Source organism: Stenella coeruleoalba (genome assembly GCF_951394435.1).
Source record: "Stenella coeruleoalba genome assembly, chromosome: 2".
Taxonomy (NCBI): Eukaryota; Metazoa; Chordata; class Mammalia; order Artiodactyla; family Delphinidae; genus Stenella; species Stenella coeruleoalba.
In genome coordinates, this window is record NC_137147.1 from 65964340 (window position 1) to 65982383 (window position 18044).

Genomic DNA, 18044 nt, shown 5'->3' on the forward strand with positions numbered 1-18044 from the left:
AGTCAGCAAATGGTGTCGGGAAAGCTGTACAACTACATGTAAATCAACGAAGTTAAAACACACCCTCACACCATATATAAAAATGAACTCAAAATGGCTTAAAGACAAATATAAGACATCACACCATAAAACTCCTAGAAGAGAACATAGGTAAAACATTCTCTGACATAAACTGTAGCAATGTTTTCTTAGGTCAGTCTCCTAAGGCAAAAGAAATAAAAGGAAAAATAAACAAATGGAACCTAATCAAACTTACAAGCTTTTGCACAGCAAAGGAAACCATAAACAAAATGAAAAGACAACCTATGGACTGGGAGAAAATATTTGCACATGATACAACTGACAAGGGCTTATTTCCAAAATATACAAACAGCTCATACAACTAACAACAAAAAAACAAACAATTCAATCAGGAAATGGGCAGAAGACCTAAATAGACATTTCTCCAAAGAAGACATATGGACGACCAATAGGCACATGAAAAGATGCTCAACATGGTTAATTATTAGAGAAATGCAAATCAAAACTAACAAAGAGATACCATCACAGAATGCCCATCATTAAACAGTCTTCAAATAACAAATGCTGGATGGTGTGGAGAAAAAGGAACTCTCCTATACTGTTGGTGGGAATGTAAGTTGGTGCAGCCACTATGGAGAACAGTATGAAGGCTCCTCAAAAACTAAAAATAGAGTTGCCATATGATCCAGCAATCCTACTCCTGGCCATATATCCGGACAAAACTGTAATTCAAAAAATACACACACCTCAATGTTCATAGCAGCACTATTTACAAGAGCCAAGACATGGAAACAACCTAAATGTCCACTGACAGATGAATGGATAAAGATGCTGTGGTATATATATATACAACTGAATATTACTCAGCCATCAAAAAGAATGAAATAATGTCATTTGCGCCTACATGGATGGACCTAGAGATTATCATACTAAGTAGAATAAGTCAGAAAGAGAAAGATAAATGCCATATAATATCACTTAAATGTGGAATCTGAAGTGTGGCACAAATGATCTTATCTATGAAACAGAAACAGACTCACAGACATAGAGAACACACCTGTGATTGTGGGGGTGTGGTTTGGACTGGAAGTTTGGGGTGAACAGATGCAAACTATTATATATAGAGTGGATAAACAACAAGGTCCTACTGTATAGCACAGGGAACTATATTCAATATCCTGTAATAAACCATCATGGAAAATAAAACCAAAAAGCTCTGCTCTATAAGCTCAAAAATCTAACCCTGAATTAAGCAAGGCCACTAGGAGCCATAGAGATGGAAGCATCACGTTGGCTTCTTACTGAAATGCTTGTTCTAAACCACTCTCTGGCACAAGTCCACTTGATTTTGATGAGGCACACTAGGAGGAAGAACCCTCTATTTATGGTTACAAAGGTGACAAAAATGTGTTCATTACATACAGGGTTTCTTTTATTTCTAAGGACCTGGAGAGTTATACCTCTCTTCTCTCACCTCTGCTTCTCTTGAGCAGCAAGCTTTTTTTTTTTTTAATTTTACTTAAGTATAGTTGATTTACAATGTTGTGTTAATTTCTTCTATATAGCAAAGTGACTCAGTTATACATACATACATATATATATATTCTTTTTCATATTCTTTTCCATTATGGTTTATCACAGGACATTGAATATAGTTCCCTGTCCTATACAGTATGACCTTGTTGTTTATCCATCCTGTATATAACAGTTTGCATCTGCTAATCCCAAACACCTGTTCCTTCCCTCCCCTACCCCCCAACCCCCTTGGCAACCACGAGTCTGTTCTCTATGTCTTTGAGTCTGTTTTTGTTTCGTAGGTATGTTGATGTGTATTGTACTTTAGATTCCACCTACAAGTGATATCATATGGTATTTACCTTTCCCTTTCTGAGTTACTTCGCTTAGTATGATAATCTCTAGGTCCATCCATATAGGCACAAATGGCATTATTTCATTCTTTTTGATGGCTGAGTAATATTCCATTGTATATATGCACCACATCTTCTTTATCCATTCATCTGTCGATGGACATTTAGGTTGCTTCCATGTCTTGGCTATTGTAAATAGTGCTTCAAGCTCTCTTTTAACCTCATGGAAATGGACAGTTGTATAATGGTCCTATGTTTCTTTCCCTGTGGCTGCTGCAAAATTCATGGCATACTTCTAGCATGTATTTAAGTCCCCTAATGGCATGCAAGTTATTTACAGACTTCACTTCTGACTCCACCTGATTTTAATTGTCCTTTCTCTTATTTTTGTATTTTTTTTTTTTTTGCCATTTTTGTATACAAAATTCTTAGATACTTTCAAGAAAATGGTGAGTTACAAATGAGTTAAACTGTAGAAGACAGAAGGAAAAAGGTTATCTTTTTCACCTGTTTCCCATCAGTGATCTGTTCAAGTGTATCTACCTAAATAATTTCTTAAAATTCTCTTATTATTATTTTTTCAGTGATAGCTACAAATAGTTGAGAAAGGTAGTACTTGTTCAGAAAATTCATGCCTGAAGGATGTTCTAGAATTCTCCTTGATTAATATAACATGCATATATGTTTGTGCCTATACATGTGTTTTTAGAGTGACCATCAAAATGAAGTAGGGTGTTCATACAGATTTCTGCACAGAACTAAATTAACATTTGGATTGTATTTCTCCATGATTTGCTTTTTCAGTTAGAAGTGTTTCAGATTTTTGCAACAATGAAGGTGTAAATGCTTACAGGCACGTGGACTTTTCGAAACATCTCAGCTCCCTTATGTGCGTCCATCAATGCAATGTCCTGGGGCGTGGAGATAATCACAGCTCCTAACCAAAAGAACACAAAAAGAGAGCAAAATGATGCTATCATATAATTCCTTATGGAAAGATTACTTCCAAAATTATGTTGATTATACACTCAAAGAGTCTACTATATTAACTATTTAGGTAATTTGTATAAATTTCACATACATGAATGGGAAAGACAAGGAAATGTCTACTTTGCTCTTGCATATTTTTGACTCCTCCTAAAAGTACAACTGACCTGTGATTCAAGGTCACAGCTGTATCATCAGAACCTTCCTCCTTTTCAGACAATGTGCTACGTAAAAGATGTACAACGTAGGCTTCACTTTCAAGAACCTAACACCCTACTTGGGGAGACCCAAAATTAAGGATTCAACACAATGTGCTAAGCATTTTAATAAGGTAGGCCTAGAATGTTATGGAGTTATAAAACAAGAATAAAGTAAAGGTAACTAATTCAATCTAGGGGAGAGGATAGCAAAGGTGATAATGGATAGGGTCAGGAAGCAGGTGATAAGAAGAAATGGGGCAAAGTTTCCAGAAAGAAGTGGTAGCTAAGCTGAGTTCTAAAAGTTTGTATTACAGAAAACTCACTAGTGTAGAATACACTGTGGAGAATAGTCTGGTGGGGTAAAACTAGGAGCTGTGGCAGAAGTTCAGATGCAAAACAGTGGTAGCCTGAACTAAGGCAGCACTGAGAGTAGATGGAGATGGAGGCTTTCCTGGGTCTCCACTATTATCTCACAGAAACAAGATGGTTTTGAGAGTTTTGAGGGAAAGGGCAGTGCAATTTTTTCTGGAAGTGGAAACACCAGAGACCTGGTTATGATTTGTAGACACTATGAATTTCTTAAGTTTTGTGGTTTCTTCTAGATGATAAACTGAAAAAAATGAACATATCCCAGATCACCTGGATGACCATCATCTTATAACTAAATATACACTGCCATGACATTTCAGCATCCAAACCATCAAATTGGCAGTTCTTTGTCCCAGCTAAGGAGAACAGAGGTAAAATTAACAATAAATAACTGATGACACCAAGTGAAGAGCAAATGATACTATTAAAGAGTACTGTCAGAAGGGATAATTTGAAAAAGTTAAGAATAGAGGAAAGTGGAAGTGGAACCAAGTTCTCACAAAGCATGTCGCAATATAGGCACGCCAAACTCAGAAGAACTGTGCAATAACGTCTTTAACATCTTTTTTAACATCTTTATTGGAGTATAATTGCTTTACAATGGTGTGTTAGTTTCTGCTTCATAACAAAGTGAATCAGTTATACATATACATATATCCCCGTATCTCTTCCCTCTTGCGTCTCCCTCCCTCCCACCCTCCCTAACCCACCCCTCTAGGTGGTCACGAAGCACCGAGCTGATCTCCCTGTGCTGTGCGGCTGCTTCCCAAAACTGTAAAATCAGTTTTACATTTGGTAGTGTATATATGTCCATGTCATTCTCTTTGTCCCAGCTTACCCTTCCCCCTCCCCGTGTCCTCAAGTCCATTCTCTAGTAGGTCTGCATTTTTATTCCCGTCCTGCCCCTAGGTTCTTCGTGACCATTATTTTATTTTTTTTAGATTCCATATATACATATTAGCATACGGTATTTGTTTTTCTCTTTCTGACTTACTTCACTCTGTATGACAGACTCTAGGACCATCCACCTCACTACAAATAACTCAATTTCGTTTCTTTTTATGGCTGAGTAATATTCCATTGTATATGTTCCACATCTTCTTTACCCATTCATCTGTCGATGGACACTTAGGTTGTTTCCATGTCCTGGCTATTGTAAACAGTGCTGCAATGAACATTGTGGTACATGACTCTTTTTGAATTATGGTTTTCTCAGGGTATATGCCAGTAGTGGGATTGCTGGGTCATATGGTAGTTCTATTTTTAGTTTTTTAATGAACCTCCATATTGTTCTCCATAGTGGCTGTATCAATTTACATTCCCACCAACAGTTGTGCAATAGTATTTAGCTACAAATTCATCTTGCAATTGGTATTTTCATTTCAGCAAAAACTTCATCTTTCATATTATTATCATTAATTTGAATTTTATTGATCTTGTAAGTTTGCTTGAATTTAATATGTTATTTTTTTAGTTTTAAAAAATTATATAAGAGCTATAAGTTTAGGGAATCTGTGTTTATGCTTAAAGTAGTCTAATAATAAAAATAAGTCTATTTGGGGCATGGGGCAGATTATTTTCCTTTAGAAAGAGGGTCTTTTCATTAGTCAAGTTTCAGAAACACTAGCTTTGGAATTCAAACAGAATCAGTATTCAAATTTTTATTCCATAGCTGACTACTGGTGTGACCAGGGTAATAACTTAATCTCTTTGAGATTCAGTTTCTTCATCTACAAAATGGCATAGTAATACTCAGGTCACAGGGTGCAATAATTTAATGAACTAAGGTACATAAGATACTTGACATGATGCCACAGGGTAAACATTCAATAAATGGTAGCTGTGTTGGTAACACCATTTTTGTTATCTTTAATATTGTTATTAATACAAATGTCTTAGAAGTTGCTAGCAAGGTCATTTTCATATTTGCCATCAGGCAGCTCATCCTACTTTTCAATTTGTTCCATGGATCACTACATTCTTCTATTCTGATTTATTCTTCCAAAAAAACCAAAAATGAATTAACATTTCTCTTTTCCCTCTTTTAAAGATTGATGGAAATAACCTCTCTGCAAAAGTGTACTCAACTCTACTCTTTACAACCAATGTATCTCCATAAATTGCCTCCTTCTAGATTCTGTTATCATATCCAGGCATTTGGAGGGGAACTAATTCCAGTTCTGCCCCCATCCACCTGTGTGACTAACATTGGGCAAATAACTCAGAATCACTCAGGTCTCAGTTTCCTTAGCTGTAAAATTAATGCAAGGACAGACAGTCTTCAAGCTAGCTCTCCGATTATATGATTTAGCATTCCCTCTTAACTATAGTTTCCCAAACCACCCCTGTTCAACCTGACTGCCTCAGCAATCCTATTTAAGCAAGTGTGAAAGACTACCTCCTCCAAAAATTATGGCCCCTCAGTCTCAGAGCCATTCTCTTCACATGGAAGCAAAACCTCCTTGGCTATTTCCTCCAAATTCTCTCATAACTATATACTAGTATGCAGGGAGTTTTCTATTGCATTAGCCCTAAAAAGTACCTTTAGCTTTCATATAATATGAACATTTTTTGTTTGAAACACCCTTTGTCCACTATTTGTATTACCACTGCACAATATAGTTTCATGGATGGTTATGATTTTTCTCAATTTTTTATCAAACAAAAGTAGTAACACAATGCTGTGCACAAAACAGGCACTTAACGAAGGATCAGGATTTAAATAATTTTCCTATATTTTCAAATCATTCTAGACTACAACTGTATGAACTCTTAGTTCGTAAGTTCTTGAACCAGGAGTCAAAAGCTCTGGATTCTGGTTTTGTTGACTATCCTAATGTACTACACAATCTTGAATAGCTCACTAAATCTCAATACATCTCAATTAACTCCTCTATAAAATGACCCTATTTCCATTGGTCCTATTTAATTTTAAAGAGCTGTCTCATTTTTAAAGAAGAATGTAAAACTGTTACTGAAATGCTTGGTGACATTATTTTTATAGCTATAAGACCCCAGAGAGAGGGATTAAAGTGACTTGGTTTCCTCTGTACTTAACCCTAACACAGTATCACAAATAAGCATCTATGCCACCTGAGTTTCTTTGTGATCTAAATAGCACCACTCATATATCATAGTAACTTTTTGACAAGGACAACAATCATCTTCCATGTCCCATCAAATGCTCACAAAACATGTAAACATTCCATTGGAACTATCAGCCACATTATAAAAGACTTTTGTAAGTTTTTTTTTTCTGAAATATATGTCCTTAGCTAATGACTAAGTCCTTAATCACAATGCAGTCAGTCTTTAGAATGCTCTTCGGAGAAAAAAATTTCTAGCCCTTGTTAAAAAATACAAAAACATAACTGGCTTATGCATAAATCACACCTCTTTTGCTATACCAAATTTTAGTACATCATACAAGTAACCATTTCAGACACCCCTAAAGTGACCTCTGGAATTTATAAAGAAATAAAGCAAACAAAAGACAAACAAGACCTCCAGTAAAATTAATCATTAGCCAATCTGTGCATCACAACACATATTTTTAAATATTAAAGGAATTATGTCAATTTTTTTTCTTGTTAATATATCTCAACTTAAAACATGGTCTCCATATCTGATATCACAGTTTATCTCTATAGTTCTTGCCTTCTACTTAATAAATTTTAATTTTTCTCAGGGACCCTGGAACATGAACCAATATGAACTAGCCTAGATTTTCCCCTTTATACCATCACTGATATGTCACTTCAGTTTGTGACGGTTTGTTAGAAAACTTGTGCTCCCTCTACTGACCATAAGGAATGCTAATAGCAACAAAGAGAATGTTTAGTTTGCAATAAGTGGAATTATTTTCTGGGGGTAAAAACACAGTATCGTAAAACACCCATCTCAAGAATCCCATGGAGAATTTTCTATCCATTGTCTAGGGTAAATGTCTAAGTCCAAATAATTAAATAATATTGTTTAAATGTTATTTTCCAAGTTGTAATCTGTGTAAGGGCTTTTTAAATCTCAGCTGAGATTTACTGTAAGAGGTTAGGTGTCTATCGGATTCTGGTAAATATGTAAACATCCTAAAAAATAATTATTTTGAGTATTGTCTTAATTGCCAATTCTCTTGAGTATTGAGAGTAAAAAACTGCATATCTGGATTTGGGTCAGAGTTCACAGTAGTTAAGCATTTAAAACTGATTATTCCAGATGTTAGGCTGATCATAATTATACCAGTGTGGAATTACTCAATTATGCCATTCTAAGTCTCCATGGCATAAATTGTATCTAATTCCCAGGCTTGATTGAGAACTTCAGTGCTGGAACCTAATAAAAATGTACAACAGAAACTGCCCATAATTATACCTGGATGAGTAACTCTATACAGCCCTTGCGCATGTCAGTGTAAAGGCAACTAAGACTTAAAAGAAGAAATCAACTGCTATTCTTAATGTTCACAGTGCTCTAATATTTACTGCTACTGATGCTCCTTGATTTATTTAAAGATACTTGCAGCAAAAGAAAATAATCATTTTCTGCTAGCTTAACATAAACACAATTGTTTACTGACTATAAAGGAGATTGGTATTTTTTAGCTCTCCCCTGTCATTCTCCTCTACAACTCCCAAACCTCCTGAATTATAAACATTATTTGCTTTAATATCAAGGAATGCCCACTAATATTAGTATCAGATTAAGTAAAACATAATTTAAAAGGTAAAGTCACATCAAATGTACCCACAGACTGTGTTTCAACAGGGAATATAAATAATTCTTTCATGAGTCACTGTTTTGGACTCTATGCTCCATTCCTGCAGAGGAGAGAGAGAATTGACTACAGTCACAAAGGGGATATGCTTTATTAATTTAAAGATCAATCATTTTGCTCACTTTAGAAATGAATTTTGTTACAGGAAATTATGTCAATTGCTGCCAAAAAGAATTATAAAACACAATAATTAGTGGAAAGCACAGTATTTCAAAATCATTGGTGAGAGAGAGCACTTGCACTTTGGAACTTAATTAAGAATTCAAGTTTGTCCAAGGAATCTGGATGCATATCTGCTGTTTAGGGATAAAGATTGGCTCTTCAATAATGGAGTCAACAGGCTTCCAATCACCTCACCTTAATGATGCTAACAAAGAATTCACCAGGGGATCCAGACTACAGTCACTGTGAACCACTGGGGACAGGTGAAGCTTCTGGAAATTCTAAAGAGCTTGGGGTGGAACGAAACAGTTCTCTTATGCTCACACTTTGCTCTCTCTCTCTCTCTCTCTCTTTCATTCTCATCCTCCCCCCACTTCTGATATTTCCAGTAAAGTTAAGATAAAATCCTGGCTTCCCTCCAGTCTTGAATCCATAATTATGTTGATCAGTAAACACCTAGGGGAGCCTACTTGTTGTACACATATTTCTCTGCAACTCAGAGAACTCTTTTGCTCTTCTGTGAGCGTCTATTCATGTTGGGCTCTTAGATGTAATATTTTGTATTTCAAATTCTGTTAGATGCACATGAAGCTCAGCCTGCCCATGCTCACAGTGAGCTACCACCAAAGGCTGTCTGTTTAATAATGAAACACATCCCTTTTTATACATATTCTTTCTCCATGAACTCCAGAGAGGAGAACTGCTATACCCTGATTACCTTAACTTTATCTAGCCAGGTGTCTTTCAGGAAATAAAGGCTGAGACTTTACATGGAAAAGCTTTGCTCCATTTCCAAATACTGTCATACTTAAGACATGAAGACATTCTTCAGAGCTACACATCAAACTCTGATCAAATTTCTAACATCTATGACAAAGTGCAAAAATTTTTAAATGATAGACTGTGGGACTTGCACTTTTTCAACATATAAATGTTTAATAGATTTCAAAGTGGTTTCTAATATGAATTTGACTACCCATTGGCCATTAACTATTCATTGAACTTTAAGATATTAAGGAATTTTAGCTGTCAGACATATTATGAAGAAAATGCCTAGAAATTCTTCAACGACAAAACTGAATGAACTATATCAGAAGCATCCCATCCAAACACAGCCTAGATAATCAAGGAATTCAAACATCAGATAAGCTGGTCTAGACAAAGTGATTCTGAAAGCTGACTATATAAGAATCATTTGGGAGTTTTTAAAATCCTGGGTCTTTCCATGTCATAGTTCAAAAGTTGTTAATTCTCGGGCTATTTCTTTGAACTGTTAACTAACATACTATAACTTCTACCTATAATATATGTTGACCCAAATACAAAAGCCCTGCTTCTTTTTTTTTCACTTCCATTACAGGCAATTTATTTAGTTTAACATTTATGATTCTTTCAGAGAAAATAGACTGCACATATTTAAAAAGCATTTTTCATTTACCTTTGCATTAGCACTTAAAATACACACTTCTATTTCAAAATGCCATTTAAAAATTATTCTAATATAACAGCAGCAAACTATAATTCTGCAATTACAAAACAGCTAAACGGGGATCTACAGTTAAGTTATTCTCATGTTTACAACTATGATTCTCAAACAGATACTACTTCAAAGCAGCTGTTACCAGCTCTTTAGGTTTGGTTTAAAAACACACACATAGTTGCTGGGAGGTTTATAATGTTGTATTCCGTGCACTGTTCTGAAAGGGTTCTTCAAGAGCCAACCAGACCTTAAAAACAGTACTCAGTCCACAAGGCAGTCAGAAAGAGTTAAATTAACTGGGGTAAATAGGATTCCTACATTACATCAAAAGCATATGATATTCTGCAGCAACTGGGAGCATTTTCAGGTTTGGCATGTTGTCCTCTTTACAACTAATTTTATCAGAAGAGTTTAAGAAGGCGGACACTGTACCACTACCAAGTGCATTTAAAAGTGACATGTTTTTTGGGCTTCCCTGGTGGCGCAGTGGTTGAGAGTCCACCTGCCGATGCAGGGGACACGGGTTCGTGCCCCGGTCCGGGAAGATCCCACATGCCGCGGAGCGGCTGGGCCCGTGAGCCATGGCCGGAGCCTGTGCTCCACAACGGGAGAGGCCACAACAGTGAGAGGCCCGCGTACCACAAAAAAAAAAAAAAAAAAAAAAAAGTGACATATTTTTGTGCTAATCTGACTCCCCTGAATGACCTAGCTAGTGAACTAGTCACTAGGCAAATCAAGCCTGCCAGAAAGGAAGCCAATATTCAAATTACCATGTTATTGTCCAACCCACAGAATTTATTTTCAACATAAACATATAACCTCAATATGAGATGTCTAACTAAAGCAAACACCACCAAGACCAAGACAGCATCTCGTCTTCTAAGGTTTAGGTTTTGCCCAGAATTCTTGATACATGGAATAGCCCACACCAAGAGTCACTGCTCCCACAACAAAGCCTTGGGCTGCCACGCGCATGTGGATCAGGTGAACAGATATTTTAGTATTGCCCCTGCTCTTCAATTTATATAATCCATATGCAATGATTGCTGCAAAACCTGCCATTCCAATGGGGACAAATGGTGCCTCTCTAGCTTTTCGGATAAGTTTAGATCCCTGATCTTCATCATATGAAGAAAGAGAAACATCTGTGTCACTTGACATAGTGATTGAAGAATCTTCGGACAACGGCACAACGTCGCAGGCTCCTACCGGCTTCTCGAAACGTGCTTCTTAAATTTAGATTGGAAACATTGTTGTTCATTAACCAATGGCATTATATCAGTATTTGCTTTATAATTTGATTCCCAATCTAACAAGGACTGAAGTTTCAGACTGAGTACCAGGAGTGTCCTTAAAGATAAAACATTGGCCACTAATATGTATAAAATGGATAACTAATAAGAACCTGTTGTATAAAAATAAATAAATACAATTGTATTTAAAAAAAAGGATAGGGCTTCCCTAGTGGCGCAGTGGTTGAGAGTCTGCCTGCCAATGTAGGGGACACGGGTTCGTGCCCGGGTTCGGGAAGATCCCACATGCCGCGGAGTGGCTGGGCCCGTGAGCCATGGCCGCTGAGCCTGCGCGTCCGGAGCCTGTGCTCCGCAACGGGAGAGGCCACAAGAGTAAGAGGCCCATGTACCGCAAAAAAAAAAAAAAAAAAAAAAGGATAAAACATTGGAATACAATTCCTAGTCTTTAATCCTTGGCTACAATTTGTCTAACAACAAAACAATTTTATTTTGGAAAGAATTTTTATAATTTGATGGCTAAAACAATAATTCTCTTCCACATCATGCGATTCTTTGCCAAATATCCATTAATTATAATCCTGTTCAACATTTGCACGGAAAGACACCTGGAAGAAGTCCAAAACTGACTGTCTCCTTTAAAGTTTCACACTACAAACTGAAAACATAATGAAGATTTACTATCTCTGAATACCAGGAAAAGCTATGACCTAAGTCTACCACCTATTAGGTACAAGCATGTTTCAAGCTTTACAATTTGAGGTAATTATAAATTATAAAATGTAGGGGAAAAACAGCACAAAAATCCAAAGTAGCCAAATATGGCCCATGGTCATTTACTTATTTAATGATGGCAACAGTAAGTTTCTGATTCTCCAAACCCCAATAGGCTTTCATGTTATAAAAACTACTGTCCAAATTGGCAGTCAAAGAGTATTACTGTAAAAGAGATAATTGAGGCCAAACTGCTGTTGGTGGGGAAAATACTAGTGTGGATTTGTACAGCTTTTTCTCAAGAATCTATCATGAGTGAATAGGAGTTCAGTTAATGTGGCAAAAGGCCCAATGCCTTCCACAAGCAATAAATGCCTTTCACTTTAAACGATGACTGAAATATTAAGGTGGCTTTATTTAAAATTCCCACCCCATCTCATTTAAGTGAATGAGAGGCAGAAAAGCCTCTGGCTTTCCTTCTATCTGTAGAGTCCAGACAGGAAGAAAGTGCATCGCCTCATTTTCATAATGTAATGCCAGTCTGGTAGTGCAGCTTCTCTTGAGCCCATGGATATTTAGCATATTGTCTGACTACTCTGCCATATACAGTAGCTTCTCCCTCCCTATAGAAAAGAGATCAAAACAGGCCCCACACTAGGACTACTTGGCTGTTTTCTCTGCCCTCCCCTGGAAGAATAAGAGAGAGGACCAAGATGGGATCATGTTGCTCCCCTTGCGAGTGTTCAGTCTTTGTCGCTTCTCTTATAAGAACCATTTCCAAAAGTTTTATTCCTGCATCAATCTTTACTTAATGAAGTGAAGGAGAACTTTTTTCATAACTCTACCCTATCAGAATAAACTCTTCTATCCATTACTCCCCACTGCAACAAAATATACTTATATCAGAGTTTATCTCCAATATAAATATTCTATTCATTAATTTGATGACAGTAAAATTTTGCTTTCTGATAGCATGGATTTTCACTAATTTGAGTGTACTACTGATATCTGTATTAGCTTCAAACTTTTAGAGGGCAGGAATCTTTGCTTTGTATTTCATGTATTCCAAGTCACTAATTCACAGTTATAATGATGATCATGAAGAAAAAAAAAGTTCTGGTTATTTTCCACTTGCTGTGCTCCACTTCCTTCCTCTCCACCTTCCCCAAGCTCTGCTTCATTCTCTGCCCTGATCAGTGCCCAGGTAGCTGACCTCTGTGGACTGTATCACCTGAGTTTCCTTACCCTCTGGCTTTCAATAAGGGTCTGCCAGGAGGTATCAGCGGGATAGGAGGCTGTGGGAGGAGAAAGAGGCTCTAGTACTATTAGTACCACACACAACTGCTCCCTCCCTGCCTTGCAGGAGTTCTGCCCTTGGCTCTGTTCCTCTGTGGCCACAAATCCCAACCGGCAGCCCCTCCTCCATGGCTTCAGCAGTCGCCAGGTCCCACCGACACAGTTCACTCTCTGCCCCTTCAGGCAGATAGACAGTAAAAATTCCTACTGTCACTAGTCTCTGGGTACTTCACCATCTCTTGTTTGTTTCCTTAATGCTGCCCACACCTCGGTAACTAGTCCCTTCATTAAACCCACTGTTAATTCCTTTAAAGATGTGTCATCTCTTTCCAGCCAGGACTCTGACTAATATAGCACCTTAATATGAATAAATTACTAAAACTCTCCAGTCTCTCAAAAAACAAAAATATGCTTCATAGATTTCATGAGAGGCATAAACTCTTAATTCCAAGAGTTAAAGTCAAATTAAGATAGTCTTCAGATAGTCATACAGAGGATCTTAGTTGAAGCAAAGGAAGGAAGAAAAATATTTTAGGCAACATTTATTAGAATTCAAATACTAGCATAGTGCATATATTTTCAAAAATTTCAAGGAACTTATAATGTTCCTCAAAGAAATATTAATCCTCTTCCATTACGGATGAGCAGTTAAGTGTTCAATAATTCCCAAGAGTACATCACTATTCATTAAAAAACAAAAAAACAAAAACTTGGAAGTCAACGATGGAATCTACCCAATTCAATATATGGCACCAACTAATTTACAAGTGAAACAAACAACAAGCAAAAACTCAGCAAACTGTATTACAAAAAAAAAAAAAAGTAAGAAAAACAACAAAACAAAACCAGCACTGATAACTCTGGCTTTTCCCCTTGGCAGGTTCAACAAGACAAGAGTAAATCCAAAGACTGTAACCGGTTATTTGCCACACACTATTCTGTCTCCTTTCCCTCTAGCAATTACTACAAATACAAGGCACTTGCAGTATGTAATGATTCAGTCCACATAAGCTCAAATTTAAATCATTAGCCACTAATACTACTGTCAACACATTTATCACTATTGTTGCTACACGATTTTAACACAAATAAGAGGATGATATTTTTTTCGTTAAAGTTTATTCTTATAATAAGCTTGTCATCTATCCCATGGAACAAAATCGAACACATACAAAGAGTTGCTAATTAGCATTCAGAAAGAAGGTCTTTTTGCTTGTACAGGTCTGCCTCCATGAATTTTGCAAAAGGATGTCTCTTTACAAGTATAAAACAATTTCATTCTCAACATGGCATGGAGAAATGCAAAGTTCATATAAAGGCTCTTTGTAATTCACAACATTTCACTATCCGCCCCCTCCCCCCAAAAAACCTTTTACTTATTTTTTTTAACATCTTTATTGGAGTATAATTGCTTTACAACGGTGTGTTAGTTTCTGTTTTATAACAAAGTGAATCAGTTATACATATACATATGTTCCCATATCTCTTTCCACCTGCGTCTCCCTCCCTCCCACCCTCCCTATCCCACCCCTCTAGGTGGTCACAAACCACCGAGCTGATCTCCCTGTGCTATGCGGCTGCTTCCCACTAGCTATCTATTTTATGTTTGGTAGTGTATGCATGTCCATGCCACTCTCTCACTTTGTCACAGCTTACCCTTCCCCCTCCCCATATCCTCAAGTCCAATCTCTAGTAGGTCTGTGTCTTTATTCCCGCCTTAACCCTAGGTTCTTCATGACTTTTTTTTTTCTTAGATTCCATATATATGTGTTAGCATACGGTATTTGTTTTTCTCTTTCTGACTTACTTCACTCTGTGTGACAGACTCTAGGTCCATCCACCTCACTACAAATAACTCAATTTCGTTGCTTTTTATGGCTGAGTGATATATTCCATTGTATATATGTGCCACATCTTCTTTATCCATTCATCAGTTGATGGACACTTAGGTTGCTTCCATGTCCTGACTAATGTAAACAGAGCTGCAATGAACATATTGGTACGTGACTCTTTTTGAATTATGGTTTTCTCAGGGTATATGCCCAGTAGTGGGATTGCTGGGTCATATGGTAGTTCTATTTGTAGTTTTTTAAGGAACCTCCATACTGTTCTCCATAGTGGCTGTATCAATTTACATTCCCACCAACAGTGCAAGAGTGTTCCCTTTTCTCCACACCCTCTCCAGCATTAATTGTTTCTGGACTTTTTTTTTTTTTTTTTTTTTTTTGCAGTATGCGGGCCTCTCACTGCTGTGGCCTCTCCCATTGCAGAGCACAGGCTCAGGACGTGCAGGCCCAGCCGCTCCGCGGCATGTGGGATCTTCCCGGACCGGCGCACGAACCCGCGTCCCCTCCATCGGCAGGCGGACTCTCAACCACTGCGCCACCAGGGAAGCCCTGTTTCTAGATTTTTGATGATGGCCATTCTGACCAGTGTGAGATGATATCTCATTGTAGATTTCATTTGCATTTCTCTAATGATTAATGATGCTGAGCATTCTTTCATGTGCTTGTTGGCAATCTGTATATCTTCTTTGGAGAAGTGTTTATTTAGGTCTTCTGCCCATTTTTGGATTGGGTTGTTTGTTTTTTTGTTATTGAGCTGCATGAGCTGCTTGTAAATTTTGGAGATTAATCCTTTGTCAGTTGCTTCATTTGCAAATTTTTTCTCCCATTCTGAGGGTTGTCTTTTGGTCTTATTTATGGTTTCCTTTGCTGTGCAAAAGCTTTTAAGTTTCATTAGGTCCCATTTGTTTATTTTTGTTTTTATTTCCATTTCTCTAGGAGGTGGGTCAAAAAGGATCTTCCTGTGATTTATGTCATAGAGGGTTCTGCCTATGTTTTCCTCTAAGAGTTTGATAGTTTCTGGCCTTACATTTAGGTCTAATCCTTTTTTTTTTTTTTTTCGGTACGCGGGCCTCTCACTGTTGTGGCCTCTCCCGCTGCAAAGCACAGGCTCCTGCAAAGCACAGGCTCCGGACGCGCAGGCTCAGCGGCCATGGCTCATGCGCCCAGCCGCTCCGCGGCATGTGGGATCTTCCTGGACCGGCGCACGAACCCGCGTCCCCTCCATCGGCAGGTGGACTCTCAACCACTGCGCCACCAGGGAAGCCCTAGGTCTAATCCATTTTGAGTTTATTTTTGTGTATGGTGTTAGGAAGTGTTCTAATCTCATTCTTTTACATGTAGCTGTCCAGTTTTCCCAGCACCACTTATTGAAAAGGCTGTCTTTTCTCCATTGTATATTCTTGCCTCCTTTATCAAAGATAAGGTGACCATATGTGCGTGGGTTTACCTCTGGGCTTTCTATCCTGTTCCATTGATCTATATTACTGTTTTTGTGCCAGTACCATACTGTCTTGATTACTGTAGCTCTGTAGTATAGTCTGAAGTCCGGGAGCCTGATTCCCCCAGCTCAATTTTTCGTTCTCAAGATTGCTTTGGCTATTCGGGGTCTTTTGTGTTTCCATACAAATTTTAAGATTTTTTGTTCTAGTTCTGTGAAAAATGACAGTGGTAGTTTGATAGGGATTGCATTGAATCTGTAGATTGCTTTGGAGAGTAGAGTCATTTTCACAATGTTGATTCTTCCAATCCAAGAACATGGTATATCTCTCCATCTATTTGTATCATCTTTAATTTCTTTCATCAGTGTCTTATAGTTTTCTGCATACAGGTCTTTTGTCTCCTTAGGTAGGTTTATTTCTAGATATTTTATTCTTTTTGTTGCAATGGTAAATGGGAGTTTCTCCTTAATTTCTCTTTCAGATTTTTCATCATTAATGTATATTATAGGAATGCCAAAGATTTCTGTGCATTAAATTTGTATCCTGCTACTTTAACAAATTCATTGATTAGCTCTAGTAGTTTTCTGGTAGCATCTTTAGGATTCTCTGTGTAGAGTATCATGTCACCTGCAAACAGTGACAGCTTGACTTCTTCTTTTCCAATTTGGATTCATTTTATTTCTTTTTCATCTCTGATTGCTGTGGCTAAAACTTCCAAAACTATGTTGAATAAGAGTGATGAGAGTGGGCAACCTTGTCTTGTTCCTGATCTTAGTGGAAATGGTTTCAGTTTTTCACCATTGAGGACACTGTTGGCTGTGGGTTTGTCATATATGGCCTTTATTATGTTGAGGAAGTTCCCTCTATGCCTACTTTCTGCAGGGTTTTTATCATAAATGGGTGTTGAATTTTGTCGAAAGCTTTCTCTGCATCTATTGAGATGATCATATGGTTTTTCTCCTTCAATTTGTTAATATGGTGTATCACATTGATTGATTTGGGTATATTGAAGAATTCCTGCATTCCTGGAATAAACCCCACTTGATCATGGTGTATGATCCTTTTAATGTGCTGTTGGATACTGTTTGCTAGTATTTTTGCATCTATGTTCATCAGTGATATTGGCCTGTAGTTTTCTTTCCTTGTGACATCATTGTCTGAAAACCTCTTTTAAAGTGTTCAAGTAGTTTCTAAAAAATACCATACATTTAGATGGAGCTTTTATATTCATTATCTCATTCGATCCTTATAAGTCTATGGGGTAGGCAGGTGTTCCACAGGTAAGGATAAAGAGAGAGGTATTTAACACCTTGCTAAATATCCCTGCAAGTAAATAAAAGAATTTATTATCTTACAATGGAGCAATGCTAGTGATTCTCACCAGTAATTTAATACAGAGCCTGCATGTAACCAAATAACAACTGCCCACATGCAGACTATTATCCCAGACACCAAAAAAAGTTAATACTAAAAGGTATCAACTAACCACAAGGATGTTATATTTAGTACAAGAAAAAAGACAGCATAAAGAAATCCCTAAAATGAAAATATTTTTCTCTCAAAGGAAGAGTGAAATAAAATGTATGTTTTTTAAAATAAATGCTTTCTTTAACTTACACATAGAAAAAAAGTTCCTAGGT

At 37.2% G+C, this 18044-nt stretch overlaps 2 protein-coding genes across 17 annotated transcripts in view; both read right to left on the reverse strand.

Moving 5' to 3' along the window:
- NUBPL (NUBP iron-sulfur cluster assembly factor, mitochondrial) overlaps positions 1–18044 on the reverse strand; it is a 277378-nt gene that overhangs the window by 43052 nt on the left and 216282 nt on the right. For all 16 annotated transcript variants that reach the window (XR_013825372.1, XR_013825373.1, XR_013825374.1 and 13 more), the window contains one exon: positions 2741–2826. Coding sequence is in view for 13 of the 16 variants with exons in the window: in XM_079908479.1 (XP_079764605.1) it covers positions 2741–2826 (86 nt within the window). In the remaining 3 variants the exon portion in view is untranslated. The remainder of the gene's footprint in view (positions 1–2740; positions 2827–18044) is intronic.
- LOC307182240 (HIG1 domain family member 1A, mitochondrial-like) lies at positions 9582–11031 on the reverse strand. Its single transcript, XM_079913465.1, has one exon. The coding sequence runs from the start codon at positions 11017–11019 to the stop codon at positions 10738–10740; it is 282 nt and encodes a 93-aa protein (XP_079769591.1). The 5' UTR covers positions 11020–11031; the 3' UTR covers positions 9582–10737.

Bases quoted from the DNA above. Each gene is read 5' to 3' on its own strand.
- LOC307182240 (XM_079913465.1), bottom strand. From the start codon at position 11,019: ATGTCAAGTGACACAGATGTTTCTCTTTCTTCATATGATGAAGATCAG.